This window comes from Mytilus galloprovincialis, chromosome 3 (assembly GCF_965363235.1).
Source record: "Mytilus galloprovincialis chromosome 3, xbMytGall1.hap1.1, whole genome shotgun sequence".
Taxonomy (NCBI): Eukaryota; Metazoa; Mollusca; class Bivalvia; order Mytilida; family Mytilidae; genus Mytilus; species Mytilus galloprovincialis.
Window position 1 is genome coordinate 99,232,848 of NC_134840.1, and position 16,540 is coordinate 99,249,387.

General features: G+C 31.8%; 1 protein-coding gene across 1 annotated transcript in view; it reads right to left on the minus strand.

Moving 5' to 3' along the window:
* Window positions 1-16,540, minus strand: part of LOC143069515 (adhesion G-protein coupled receptor D1-like) — a 176,632-nt gene that overhangs the window by 146,520 nt on the left and 13,572 nt on the right. Inside the window, exons 11-12 of the mRNA XM_076244194.1 lie at window positions 16,174-16,240; window positions 15,280-15,365 (exon numbers count right to left, since the gene is read on the minus strand). Coding sequence (XP_076100309.1) covers window positions 15,280-15,365; window positions 16,174-16,240 — 153 coding nt within the window. The remainder of the gene's footprint in view (window positions 1-15,279; window positions 15,366-16,173; window positions 16,241-16,540) is intronic.

The window sequence follows — 16,540 nt, forward strand, 5'->3', positions numbered from 1 at the left end:
CAAAAGTTCCGAGTTTTGAGATAAATTGACATCAACGAACTTCCGGAATATATAGTACGTTTGTGAACCTGAATTGGAACCTAAGTTAATTGATAAACACACGATGTGATGTGACTGACGTATTATTTTATAAATATATAGGTTGCAGTTTTTAAATACAGCTGTTTCTTAAGGTAGGCCTTGGTAACACCAACAATTTTCTCTTGTATAGTTTTTCTTATATTTACATCATTGAAAATGTAAGGGTCCATGCATCATCTTAGTGAAAACTGTTTCACTGTGTCATTTTATGTTAAGGGTATATATATTGAATATGACCAGTTTTGGGATACCCTAAAAAAACGGTCGAAAACACTAGTAGGTAAATTTCATTGAGTGTTTTTGCACATGTTGTCATTAGAAATAACCCTGACTGTTAAATTGCATAGAAGAAACATATTTTAAAGTAAATCTGAAACATCATGGTAATATAAATAGCCGGAATGTAAAAAAAATGTTTTTGTAATAATTGATACGGCGAAAAGTCTGGCAAGCTCAGATAACACATTTTTTTCTTCAAATGTATCCATAGAAAAATTTGTCGTTTTATTCCTGCAAAAAATTGTTTAAACTTTTATTGGTTACTAATCTTGAAATTCACAAACTTATATCGAATTTGACCGTTTGAAATTTTCAAAATCTTTCAACAAGTTGGTTTACAAGGCACACGAAAAAAGTAGAATTTTGGGACAAAATTCATTTTCCTTTTACAAAATCTCCTACATATTGTCTTTGCATTGTTTTTATGTGTAATAGTCAAAAGGAGTACTGTCCCGATAATAATTTTAATAAATTTTATAAGGGAAAACAGTTACAAAATTTCACTTTTAACCCCGCCGCATTTTTGCGCCTGTCCCAAGTCAGGAGCCTCAGGCCTTTGTTAATCTTGTATTATTTTTAATTCTAGTTTCTTGTGTACAATTTGGAGTTTAGTATGGCGTTCATTATCACTGAACTAGTATACATATTTGTTTAGGGGCAAGCTGAAGGACGCCTCCAGGTGCTGAAATTTCTCGCTGCATTGAAGACCTGTTGGTGACCTTCTGCTGTTGTCTTCTCTATGGTCGGGTTGTTGTCTCTTTGACACATTCCCCATTTCCATTCTCAATTTTACGTGAATTTATTTTGATCAAGGTTAAGGTCAACGATTAACTTACAAGCAATATCGGACAATAGATGGTACAATTCTGTAATTAAGTAATATGACTAAACTGTAAAAAACAAATTGTCAAAATCAATGTATTTATATATTAATATTGTATAACTAATCATATTCAATAGACATAATTTTTACTGTATAATCTCCTCCTGGTTAAACAGTAACTAATTTACAGGGATACCCGTCTGAATGCTGTGAGTCGAGTAAGTTGTAAACAGCAGAGAAATGTGCAATAAAACATTTATTTAAAAAAAAAAAGAAAAAAAGGAAAAACCGTAATATCCAGTATTGGACGAGTATCCTTGGGGCGAGTTGACATAATTCTTTATCAAAACTTTTTATTGGTTTCTCTCTCTAGACTACAGAATGCTCCTGTCATCAATAGCAGACGCTTTCAGAATTCATTGTTTTGACAGTTTGTCACTATCAAAGTACTTTATTTGTGTTGATGTCGATTATCTATTAGCATAAGCTTGTACTAGGATTGATGTTCATATCATATCTTCTATAATAGTGCCTTTTATATTTGAAAAAAAAACAAGAACAGTAAGTACAAACTCTGTATCAATGAATTAGCACTAAAACCATATGACTTTATTATTTAATTCATATGTTCCAATCGAATTTCCCAAAACTTCTAAGATTTTTTTCAAAATGATGCCACAACTGGCACAAGGTACTTTAGTCAGTAAAGTAGCTCCAGAACTCCTCACACTCATTTCATTGGTGGATTTTTTAAAACATCCTTCTCAAAGCCAAATGTAAAAAAAAAATGCTTGATCACTGTTTAATTTACTTCTATGTTAAAACGCACTAATGATTTTCGATACATGTGTTAGAGTTGTCTCCCATATACCAGGTATACCCCCTTAAACCACGCCTCTTTTTGGGAGAAATATAATATTCATAGATACTCAATTATGTTTATTGACTGGTTCCCAGATATGATCCCTATATGTGATCTTGTAGAATATGGGAATGTTACCATTAAAAGTACATATATACATAATGGTCAAATTGAAATCTGTAGAAAACCTAAAGCCAATGTTTAGGTATTACAGGATTTTAGTGTATGTTTAAACTCTTACAAATTTGGGGTTCATAAACGTTGAAAAGATGCCACTCAACCCTATATTTTGACCTTTGAAAAAAATAGTAGTGAATAAGAACGTTCCTTTCAAAGATACAATTTGTGTTCAAAACATCATAGTAAACGTGGTATAGTTTTAGCAGTAAAGGAAATTCCTGTGAGAAATTGCATTGCCGATATACACAGAAATGCAACCTTTAAGAGAGCAAGAGGCTTAGAATAAGTAAAAAGTGTTAAGTGACTGTCCATAATAAGCTTTCAATTTAAAAGCATATGATTTGAACAATTAACACTATATTGATAACTTAACGTGTTTTATAAAGTATTGTATAGATGATTGAAATATTTCACTTCGAATACAACATATTTAACATATGCGTAAGTATATCATGTTACTTGTTTCAATATTTATTGTGCCATGATACAATACACATGATAAATGTCACTTGCATACACACAGTACACATACATGCTAAACAAAAATTTCAAACTTACAAACAATGTACTAAATATGATGAAAAAATAGCATTGAAGTAAATTAAACAAAATATACATATGAATGAATTGGGTTTTAATCTCGTCTTCATTGAATGACGAATGTTCAACATATGTTATACAATGTATTAGCTTGCTGATCGATGTGAGCTAAGGCTCTGTATTTGAGACCGTAATTTGACCTCTGTAAATGACATCTTGAACCTATGTATATTATCTCTAGAAGATAGCGTTAATGACAATATACCAACTTACACTGGGGAAGCGGCCGTCCTTAACTTCTGTTACGGACCGCACAATATGGTAGATGAAATTATCGATCAGATTTGATAGTTCTCAAATACTTTTGATCGAAAACATTGTCGATAGAGAAAATTGGTAATTGTCTGTGAGATATATGGAACAACACAAGTATAAAGTGTTCTGGAGAGAAATTGACGATATAATGGTTATATACGACTTTTAAAAAAACGAGAAGCCGTACAAAACTTTAAGAATGAAAATACAACAGCTGTTCGTAACGGATCTTACGGCCGTGCATAACTCATTTATAATTTTATCGATTTGTCAAATGTATACCACTAACTTCTATCAATTAAACAATTTAATTGTCATATGACACTGTTTACAAGATACTTAAACGTCTAGAAATACAGATACAAAACAACATATTATGTACGTAAGTTTCTAGTCATGGATATAATGTAATTCCGTGACAAAATATATTTTATTATATTGGGAGATTTTCCTGGTTTTAAATCCAGCCACTGTCCATCCCCTCTCCCATGTTTTTGACAGTTCATTCGAAAATATGCATCTTTACATTTTGATGCGTACATTTAATTGATGTAGTAAAACTATAACTTGTAAAATGTTATGCCCCAAAATACAAGTCATAAAGTCATAAACATGATGATGTGCTAAACTTGTTTTCTTTAAACGTTACGAGCAGCCGTTCTATATAAATACCTCAAATTACGTACGGCTTCTCTTTTTTTAAAAGTCGTATTACACCATTTTATCTCCAGAGCACTTGATATTCGTGTAGTTCTATATATCACACAGACAATTACTAATTTTCTCTATCGACAATGTTTTCGATCGAAAGTATTTGGGATATATAAAATCTTAACGATACTACCATATGCCATATTGGGCGGTCCGTAACGTAATTTACGGACCAACGCTTTCCCCCAGTGAACTGAAACAGTTCGTAAAAAGGATGTTTGTCCATGGATAACAACAGACCTGACAAAAATTATAAAAAGAATGGACAGAGCTTTTAAAAAGAAGAAAAATCAAGTGATAAAAGTGACACTACTTCATATAAAGAGCAAAACCCCAAAAGAACCAAGAAATGGATAATGAAGGTGTATCGAAGACATCGTTATACCAAGCAGTGAGTCGGATATAGGTATACTGACTGCATGAAAAGATTCTGGACGTACATTCATTAAGCATTAACGGTCATACGTGAGTAGAATACCATCTCCTAAATCAACAGGTCTACTACACGCCGACTCAACTGACAAAGCCAACATTTTAAACACATAGTTCCAAGGAGTATTTTAAAGTAAAAATTACCTCAACAACACAGAATATAAGAAAAGATATAACATGTCTGTCCAGCACTCCGAAGCACCTAATAGCCAATGTAGCCCATGCAATAAATCCTATACTGTAACTTGTCTTGACGAGATCATATGAAACATGAATGGTAAAGCCATTATGGAAATCAGTAAACATTTGTCCAGTATTTTAAACAATACAAAATATTGAAACAATCATATACAGACCAATATTGTTAAACTGTATATGTTGTTATATAATGGAGCATATAGCAACAAGCCATATCATGTACAATTCAGATAACGAAAGAATCCTGTATGACCATCCACATTGGTTTCGAAAGAAACTTTTATATGTAACCCAGGTGATAGGAGTTATAGACGACATAACCAAAAACTTTTAGAGTTGACAACACACTGACTGCCTAATCATGGTCTTTTCTAAAGTATTTGACAAGGTAAGCCATAGTCTACTGACACACAAGCTCCAACACTATGGCATAACAGGAAAAATAAACAACTGGACTTAAAAGCTTCCTAAGTGAAAGAACCAAGCGAGCACTGATAGATGGGGAATCATCTGACTCATTCTAGGTAAAATCTTGAATACTACAAGGATTGAACTAGGAATCTTCATCTTTTATATGAACGACATACCAGAAAAAAAATTCGACCGTTAGGCAAGTTGAAGATAGCATAATTGCATACATCACATTAACATCAGATGATAAATGGATGATGAAATTCCATCCACATGAATGATACGTATATACTATCAGTAACAAAGAACCGAATACCTATCTTAAATAATCATCTTTTACATAGCCACACTTTGGAGCACGTAACATCTACAAAATACGTGGGTGTAATTACTACATGAAATTTGTCATTAATTAAACATTTATTTTCGTGGTTAACCTTTACTCATGATAACCACGAACATTGATATCGAACGAATAATAATGGATCAACAACTAGGAGGTCAACTTTACAGCAAGCCACCAACTTCTAAAATTGAAATCGTTTCGTTTGTCAAAGATTCTGGTACTGCGATTACCATTTATGTCAAATTTGAGGTATAAATCTAAAAACGAGGCGGATGAAACCGTGTCTGTTTGTGTCGTGAAATTCTAGTTCATGGGAATATATTATTAAAACCCAAACAACAAATAGTTAAATCGTTAATACAAAACATCTTCAAGATATCTGATTATAATATTAAATGACTTGGTGTCTTTGGTCTTTCTTGTTTTCAACAAATGTATGAAGGAGATCTGACTCATATGAACATAAGAAGATGTCGACAAAAAGGGGAGTCACACAGTTCGTTCCTATAGGAATGCCGACACTTTCTTCAAAATGTCTGCCTTTTAGCTCGACATATATTTTTTCAATAAGAAACTCAAGCACAGTGTTCAATAATTCCTCTTTGTAGCATGTTTACCTTTTTGTCCATTATTAAGAAACTATTCCGTATGGTATCCTAAAGTGATAAATTTATAGCGTACATGTATGCTACTTTTTTGATATTGGATAGCTAGGATTGTGAACTATTTTCTGAGACGATTTACAATGGGAAATGGTGGCATACAGGGTTAAAAAATCAAACGTTTTATAAGAAATATTTAAAGAGAAAAATTGGAATTTAAAAGTCAATAGAGTTGTTTCAGAATCCACATATGGTTTCCACTAACCCGCGAGTAAACAGTTTCACATTATTTCTGAAGATTCTTTTTCTCTGCGAACAATTTTCTTTCAAACTAATTTACAGTTCCATAGTTCTATAGTAGAACATGCAGATGAGCAAGCACTGTATGGTTGTTTGTGTGGATTTTGTGAAGCTTAGGTAAGCAACAGAAGCAAGAAAAGTTCTTAGGTTCGCTGTTATATGTAATGATCTGTAATGATTATTAAAGTAAAAAGGGACTTGTGATTTTCGATACTCCAAGCCTTCATAATTAATAGCGTTGTTGTATGTAGGTTTACCATAGTGCTCATTTATTCTTAATTCTTTTACAAGACACGTGTAGTAGTCCAATTTACATTAAAGGAAATATCAGTTGAAGCTATGTTTAGAGGAACAAAACCCTATTCTTCTAAATGTAAGGCATTTGAGAGATTTTTTGTCTGTGAAATGGATTTCAGTCAATCATTCAAACAGTTTATCAACTCATAAATTTAATTCGAAACCTGAATGTTTTTACTCATTCTGACAAAGTGTTCAGTTCAGTTTCTTCTCGTTTAGCATATGCTTTTTCGTAGTTTTTGTTAAAGGTAATCCATAATTATTTTGAAGTTGCGTAAACCAATAACTAACCAATCCATTAATCGAATTGCTACGTTATGGTTCTCTGAACTAAATTTCATGCCATCTTATCTTCCAGAGATGTTCAGGTTGAACTTTAATATCTACAGTATTAACATGACCAAAAAATGACTGTAAATATTAGACGAGTGGGAATAGTAACATATTAGAGTTTTTTTATGCATTTTTATAAATCAAGTTCTGGCAATGGTTGCTTATACGTTTTTGTTTTGTAATTAAATACTTCAGATGAAACAGAGTATATAATGTGAAATTGGAGATTTTACCACCTTCAGATTGTATCATTCCATAATTTAAACACTAAACTTGAACATGTTGAAGGAATTACCTCTTTTCACCATTTAACCTATATGTTTCATAATTAAGGCAGATCCCTAACAAAAAATGTATTATATGTAGGTATTTGTTAATGGAAATCATGGAAATTGTATGCACAAAAGATTGCCAAATTTTCCTGGCATGTTATTTCATTAAAAACAATAGTACAAAGTCATTGAAAAAAGATATATCTGGGCTTATGACACGTGAAAGTAAAATTACAAAGACACCGTCATTCGGAGAAAATTCAGCTCGGTTTCAAATGGCAAAATCCAAAGCTCATAAACAAACTATACCTATCTCTTGTGTGACAACGCATAACATTCCATGAGAGATGACTTTCAACCTTATAATTTTAAAATAAACTCATCATAGATACCAGGATTTAAATTTTGTATTTACGCCAGACGCGCGTTTAATATCCAAAGAATAACCTATTTTCTCTTGAATTTTTTAATTACTAAAATCACTTTTGAATATTATAAATTATAAGGCAAAACTCCAGGGAACAATCAGTATAGACGTATTACTAAACAAAGTGAGAACTACAATCATAGTTATGGTATGTTTGTATAAATAAGCATTTATGATTAAAGTATGAATATTTATTATATTTGCCGTGCTCAAAAGAAGATACAAAAAACTGAGGGGCATTATAATGTGTGTTATTAATTTACTGAATACATTACAATTTATCATGTCAAAAAAAACCAGTTTATTTTTTTCTGAAACAAGACCTCATGTACATTCAGTGGGACCAACGCGAATTTGCACACGTTTGACGACATACATCCCTTTGGTTTCACATGTTTCACATTCGAGTATTTTTTTATCAGAACATCATTTAAAAATAACAGTAGACACTCTTTCCGAATGGATTAAGGCAGTGAGGTAGTTGATACAAATCAGAATTAAGAAACTGAATGGGTCTATCAATGCCCATGCTACGTCAATCTTTAAAGACCCAAATGTTGCAAAACACCTATCCTACCTCCATGACAAATATGTTGTTGTCCGCGCAGATAAAGCCCCAAACAACATCGTTTTTGTATGTAAAACTCATTACATTAACTGCTTGATAAACGAATTAAGTATTGACCATTCGCTTGGAAACTCAACATATACCCTCACGACACTTACCAAAGAGGAAATTCTGGATACTCATAGGTCTGTTCTATGTTCCTTTGGAATTTCAACAAAAGATGAAGAACTGGATCTTTCATCACTGTATTGGATACCTAAACTACACAAGTGTCCTTACAAACAACGGTATATTGGTGGGTCTTCCAAATGCTCCACGAAACCTCTTTCTAAATTATTAACATCTATTTTATCAGTAATCAAAGACGGGCTTCAAAGTTATTGCGAAACTGCCTATTCTAGAGGTGGCGTGAATCAGATGTGGATACTTAAAAGATCCAAAGATCTTTTAGAGTACATACAATCTAACTCTCTTTCATCTTGTAACAGTATTAAAACATTTGACTTTTCTACTCTTTACACAAGTATTCTACTTTCTAAACTAAAAGACAAATTGAAACAGTTGGTATTGGTTTGCTTCATAAAAAAGAATGGCCAACGTAGATACAAGTATCTTGTCTTAGGGAGGGACAAATACTACTTTGTAAAGAATCACTCTGATTCAAACAAAAAATTCTCTGAAACTGATATTATCAAGATGCTTGATTTCTTGATTGACAGCATATTTGTTACGTTCGGAGGACGTGTTTTTCAACAGACTGTCGGCATTCCTATGGAAACAAACTGTGCCCCTCTACTTGCCGACTTGTTTTTTTTAATATTATGAGGCTGACTACATGCAGGAACTTCTTAGGAAGAAAGATAAGAAGTTAGCAATATCCTTTAACTCTACTTTCCGCTATATAGATGATGTTCTTTCACTTAATAATTCAAAATTTGGTTACTATGTTGAACGCATCTATCCCATCGAGCTAGAGATAAAGGATACTACAGATACAGTTAAGTCGGCCTGATATCTTCACTTACATCTAGAAATTGACAATGAGGGTCGGCTGAAACAAAAACTTTACGACAAAAGAGATGATTTCAAATTTCCAATTGAGAACTTTCCATTTCTAAGTAGCAACATTCCATCAGCACCTGCATACGGGGTATATATCTCCTAATTGAAACGATATTCCCGTGCTTGCATTTCCTATCATGATTTTCTTGATAGAGGGTTGCTGCTAACAAAGAAGCTCTTAAACCAAAAGTTCCAAATGGTGAAGTTGAAGTCATCCCTTCCTAAATTTTACGGACGCCATCACGAGTTGGTTGACCGTTATGGAATAACCGTTTCACAAATGATATCGGATATGTTCCTTACGTCGTAACTGCAATCCCCTTCCAATTCATGAATGTGACCTACCGAATTAGACTATTTACCGGATTTGTAATCACATAAGCAACACCACGGGTGCCACATGTGGAGCAGGATCTGCTAACTCTTCCGGAGCACCTGAGATCACCCCTAGTTTTTTGGTGGGGTTCGTGTTGTTTATTCTTAAGTTATCTATGTTGTGTCATATGTACTATTGTTTGTCTGTTTGTTCATTTTTAGCCATGGCGTTGTCAGTTTGTTTTATATTTATGAGTTTGACTGTCCCTTTGGTATCTTTCGTCCCTCTTTTATACAAGTATTCATTCAATGTTTTTGTCATAAGCAAGGTGGATTGTTAGTTCTCAGTCGTGATTCAATTTAAATGTTAATAACGAACATTATCTAGTCATGTATAATTCATTTAAGTTTTTAAATCCCATCCGCTCTTTTCACGCAAAGGTTTTATAGTGTCTATCTATAAAAACTTCATTCCAAGGCATGGTTTCAATCCGTGGATTACTTATCCGTGATATCAGATAAATAACCTGAGTTCTTCGATTCACAAAAGTTGGGGTCTCAGATCAATAAAAATATATTCAATTTTAAAGAATTTTTATTGTATCATATCATGATTATATCTGTAATTAAGTACAATATAAAATATAATTTATTTTAAGTAAAACAAAAATATAATGATTAAAAATATACATGCTTACCAATTATCTTATAACATATATCTTAAATTTATTAAAATCCATTCACATTTTATCAGTGATTCTATGTTTTAATCCCTATAGTACATTGTTACCTGTTTTCTCACATATTTCACTCATCACGAATAGTGATTTGACCAGGGACCTAAATGCCCTGAATATCAGACATACACAAACAAGCCTAAACATTCGTACCAGAGAGTACTGTATAAAGACTGGGAGCAAACAAAACAAATATGGATATCATTGTAAAACCATAGCAAAAGTTGAAATAGTTTCAATCACATTTTAGTGTAATTCTATTAAATAAATTAGCTTGAAATAATATGTTCACCATATTCGCCTAAAATTAAAAAAAGTTTACTAAAAAATGCTTCGAACATCGCTTTATAAGTTAATGGTCAACCTGAGTCGTTGCGAGTAACAAGATAAAAAAATAAAGGACGTTTTGCTCTCTAAACACATATAGAGATCAAGATTAATTATTATCCCCTCTATTTGATGTTAGTAGAAAACGATATATTTATGAATTTCCAAAACTAAAGATATCTTCATGAAGATATTCTACTAATCTAGATAATGTACTATGGTGACATTAATTTTTTTTTGAACTAAGTGATTATCTGTATTCTTTCTTCAAATACGAAAAGACAACAGATATGAGAACACATGTTCTTTCTTGACAATGAAATACTTGCAATAAGTTTATGAAAATTGGAAGTGCATCTGGTATAATCCCCCTATGTATACTTAATGGACTGACTATCTCCCTTTAATTATTGAACATCAATGTATGATATATGTATAACTTATGATATACATATACAATGTTGTGTTTGTATTTGTTACCTCATTGCTGTGATTGTTATGAGCACTTTTGTTGATATAGTCATAGTATATAACTATCAGTAGAAATAAACAAAATATGTACTGAAAAAATGCTAAAACTATACCCTACTTCTGACAGGCTTGAGTTATAAGTCCGATTTGTAATTATGTAAGACATTTTTTTTTACGCCAGAACAAATAAGATAATAAGTATACATAAAATAATTTAAAAAAAACAATATTAAACTGCATATGATTGATGTGATATTCTTATTCTCTGTCATTTATTTCTTCTCTTCACGGATATTGTCGTTTAGACGATGTGTTTTTGAATTGTCCTATATGAAAATAACAGAAAGTAAAAAACAAAAAAAGATCAATTAAACTTATTTAAATTTCACCACAATTTCACTAAACGATTTGCAATTTCTTGGACATGTATATGATTTGTAGCTCTTTATTAACTATGAAGTAATAAAAAGCGCTTATTTGGAGATAAAAATCATCCAATAACATTCAAATATGTATATATATATATATATCAGAATATTAAAAACCTTAGGAAGAAAGTGAAAAGATGAAGAAAGCATAAAACTGCTACATCCAATATATACTAAAAAGAATGCTTTTCTTTACGTTTTTTATTTATTGCAGATATGCTTTGAAAAGTATATTTATGGATAAAAAAAACTTTGTAAAAACCACACTATGCACGAATGTACTTTTCAAGTTCATAATGATATTGACTAAATATTTCTTTCTTTTTGTTATGATAAAAGGAGGGAGAAAAAAACACGAAACAGAAATATAAACCGAAATATTGACGAAATCGACCAAACGATATAAGAGGTTATGATACTTCCTGAGCACCTGAGATCATCCCTTGTTTTTGGTGAGTTTTGTGTTGCGTATTTTGTAGTTGTCTATGTTGTGTCATGTGTACTATTGTTTGTCTGGTTTTTTTTTCATTTTTAGCCATGGCATTGTCAGTTTATTTTAGATTTATGAGTTTGACTGTCCCTTTGGTATCTTTCGTCCCTCTTTTGTAGTTTTGCTCTTGCATACTGTATTAATTGGGATGCATATTCTGCATATAAAGGCAACACTTGAATGTAGATTCAGACTCATGTATGCAAGATACTTATACGTAATTTTGTATTATGTATGTCAACTTAAAAAGGAAATACCGTCTTTTGATATATATATATACTCACAGTATTAGTAGACTCGGTGGGTAGTTTTGAATCCATACGATAGGCGTTTCGTCTTCTCTGGTAATGACTGTAGCCCAGTCTGACCTGTTTACAATATGAACATCATTATACATATGTACATGTATGAATAAGTACATATTTTTGTTAGGGGTCAGCGGAAGCCAGTCTCTGGTTTTGTAATTTTCCCGCTGTGTTAAAGACCAATAACTGGCCTAGATCAATTTTTGGCTTTGGTCGAATTGTTTTCTCTTTGACATATTCCTCATTTCCGTTCTCAATTTTAGATTTCAAAATTCACCACATAAAATATATAAAGGTTAAACAAATACATGATGGCTAGTTTACAAATGTATTGATGTCTTAAGGTTACACAATGTATCACATGTTTTCTGATGCTTGGATCTCTTATATTACTTATCAACATAAAAGATAGTAGTAAGAAAACAGGTGTTACATGTGGATTCGTATATGTTACCTCCTAATAGTCCTGAGTGTTATTGATGTAGTTTATGGAATTCTGAGTCCTTAATGCTCTTCAACTTTGTACTTGTTTGGCTTAATAACAATTTTTATCTGAGGGTCACTGATGAGTCTTATGTAGACGAAACGCGCGTCTGGCGTATTTAATTATAATCCTGGTACCTTTGATAGCTATTATAACAGAAGTTCTTGTTTTTTCGTCGCTTTTCGTTTTTTAGCAATTCTTCAAATGTTGATGTTCAAATGAAACCTCGATAATCAGAAATTGTACTGACTTTGAAAACGCCAGAAAGGTTACCTATAGTTGCTTATATCTTTGTTTTATTGAGAGTTATAGAATATCTTTTTTGGAAATTGTGAACGTTGGACGTTTGCACCACTTAATGATTGAACATACTGATAGGGTCCATTTCTTTGCGGATGTGAAAAAATTGAAGGATAATAAATACGTTTCAGTCACAATCGTGCGATTATATACATTTATCCAAACAATGCATATTTTTATTTTGTGCTATTTCTTTCTATTGTTAACATAAATACCTGATCATTCAGGAAACAGTGGAACAAACATATGAAAAAACCCTGGTTAAAGAATAAAAAAAAAATTATAATTGTAAAAGACAGACGACAGATACCAGAGGGATAGCCAAACTCATAGGTCGAAAATAAACTGACAACGCCATGGCTTAGATAAAAAAAAAACCAGACAAATAAAAGGTACAGAAGACGCAACTTAGAAAACTAATGAACTAAGCAACACGAACCCCATCAAAACCTGGGTTGATCTCATGATCAGGTGCTCCAGAAGGGTGAGCGATCCTACAAATTGAATTTTACCTTGTATATAAACCTATACAATTATTCTTAATAAGCACAGTTGATCACTAAAATTTAAAAAAAAATTGTCGAAACAACACGATACTAAAATTCATGTTTTGATAAAGCTAGTAAATATACCGACTTAAGTTTTGGTACGCCTGAATTTCTTTTCGTGTAGATCAAACTTTCGATATATATGCATTCAAGCAGCACCTGCAGATTGTGTATGCAACTCCCAGTAGATATTTCAGAGCGCCTGTATCATGACTTTTTTATAAAGATTTCTGCTTACAAGAAAACAATTAAATAGGCCCTTCACAAGTTTGTTAACCGTTATCAATGATCTGTTTCAAAGATGACGACGAATATATTCTAATTGTCCTATCCTCCATATCGTTCTGTTTTTTTTTTTTTAATTGACATCACCTCATAAGACACTAATTAATATGATTAATATCATAAGCATGACTACGTACGCTACACTTTTTGCAAGATATGTTTACTATATATGAGCACATGAGCTCACATCATGTTTTGTAGGGGTAATTGATGCTCAGTCTTCAGTTTTTCAATGATGCGTTATAAACTATACTTTATGCTTTCACAGGTTTGTTTTGTCTTTTGTTTTTAACCTTGTCAGTTTGCCTTCCACTTATAAATACTCATTTCGTTTTTCCGTTCCTCCTGTAAATATCATGAAGTTATCGAGATAAAACAAATGTCTTGTTAACTGTAAATTATCGATCCCAGAACATTTTGATAAATGATTACAAATATCAAATGTTTGGTTTTAATGATCTTTAACATCCATTTGACTGAGTGATAAACAAGTAAAAGTCTAATATACCTGAAGAGAGTTGAACGTTGCAAACAAGTATTGAAACATGACCAGGTCATCATTCAACGAAAATGCTCCAAGTACCCACGTTAATCCAAAGATCGGTAAAATGACACAAATACTTTTCAACCCAATCCTATAAAACATTGAAAAGAACAGCATACATTTTTTGTACAGAAAAATGACAGAGAAACATTATGTTATTCACAAAACGAATTGTCTTTTACGATTGGTATAAATACTTGTGAGTCATGTTATTTCCTTTTATATGACTAGTCAATATTTCACGCACACATTATTCTGGTAATAATTCTAAGGGCAGGTCGATGTCTTTTTAACAAACGCCCAATTTCCATTCTCAGTTTTATTAACTATGCATATGTTTAGTTAACGGTAGTATTTATGTCTGCATTCGTCTAGTATACTCTCGAATTTTCACACTTTTTTACCTTATTAACAGTTAACAGAGTTGTACCTCTGATACAAAAACTGTCCTAACAAATTAATAAAGAAGCAACGAGAAAATAAACCGGGTCACAAACCGAAACCAACGGAAACTGAATTAATCGCTTGAAAACATAACATCTATATTGATAAATATGCATAACGTTACCATTACAGTATCTATTGTTTGTATATATATACATAATTGGAGGGTGACGGGGGTCCTTATCCCGAAATCCCGGGCTTACAAATAAAAATCCCGAATTTGAATTTAAATAAAGGTAGCATGAAATAACGAATTGAAGGGTGAAACCACATTTGGTGGCAATAGATTATCTTTAGTTTGCCAAAGCTCTTCTCTTCATCTAACGTTTCCTTGTGAAGTGTTATGTTCAGTTTCGGTTTCTAGTATGGTAACATTGATAATATTATATATATATATGCTGATATTGTTTCGTTTCCTTGATATACTAATTTAAGCGACACACACTTGTGTTACTCAATTATATGTTGAATACATTTTGTTGGTGTACTCTAATATGGATTTTCAACCATTTTTCAAAAATGACCAAAAAATACCACTGATAGATGTTGACAAAGTATTTACTTAAATTTTACTTGAAGTGCTTTTGCAGCTAACCCTCTACTTGTCATCATTTTATACACAGTAATAATGATGAACATACAATTAACCTGAAATATAAACATTAATTTATAGTTAATAATACCTAAAGATATCAAGATATCTTATTTTGATGTAAGTAACTCTTTAGTTTTATGGGATGGAATATGTGAACTGATTATTGAATATTTGTTTGGTTAGGATCGTGTATTTTTGTTAACTTATGATTTTTATAGTACTTTTGGAATCTTCTTAATCTTGATCCTTTTTTACATACTGGCCTATTTTTCCAGTATAGTTTTGATCCTTTTTAACATATATGTCCGTAGAAAAGATACAATGTGCACGACAATATCAAGATCAAACTGTATTGTTTTATCTATCTATCAGTTATTTCGACTTATGAGTCTGACTATTTCTATGGTAACTTTCGCCTCTTCCGTGCAAGCAATTTCATTTCGTTTTAAAACTGTACTTTCCAAATGATATGTGTGAATCATAAGTAATACAATTAAAACAATATCAGGTGCATGTTACAGTCAGTGACTTTTTTAGATAGATAAAGCGAAACAAAGTTTTAAGTCAATATGTTTGTCATAACTCTCGTATTGTTACCAGATTACAAAAATCAACAATTTATTTTTTAAAGATTTGCAAAAATACTGTATTATTCATTTGTTTATGTGCTGTTATTTTTCTATATTTTTTTATTAGAAATCTTAATATTTCTATACATTAGCCACATAGGCCATCTTCTATGAATCCCATAACATTGAACTAAATGCCAGAATTTAAAGAAAAAATGGCAATATAAATAACTGATCATCATATTCCTAAATTCAGAATGGTAACATTCTTACATCATTTGTACATACATACCACTATAACAAAAAGTGCTGGTCCAATGAACGCCCAGATGAGCTTCGATTCGAGGGTTAACCAACAACTGAAATAAATAATTAAAGTAATCCTCTGCTGGATAATATATGTATAAACATTGTATGACGTTTTATTCGATTGATTTGCCAATCTTTTGATTTGACACAGGATTTAAACAAAGATGATAAATATGGAAAAAATAAACAGTAAAACAAATATAACACTAGCATGTTGAACACATACCAATATATATGTCATAAGTTAAAAAGTCAGTATCTCGAACTCAGTTTAATTACAAATTGTTGTGTGGGAATACACCGCCAGAATACAACACTGAAGCACACATTGTTTTCGTTTAACCCCGATC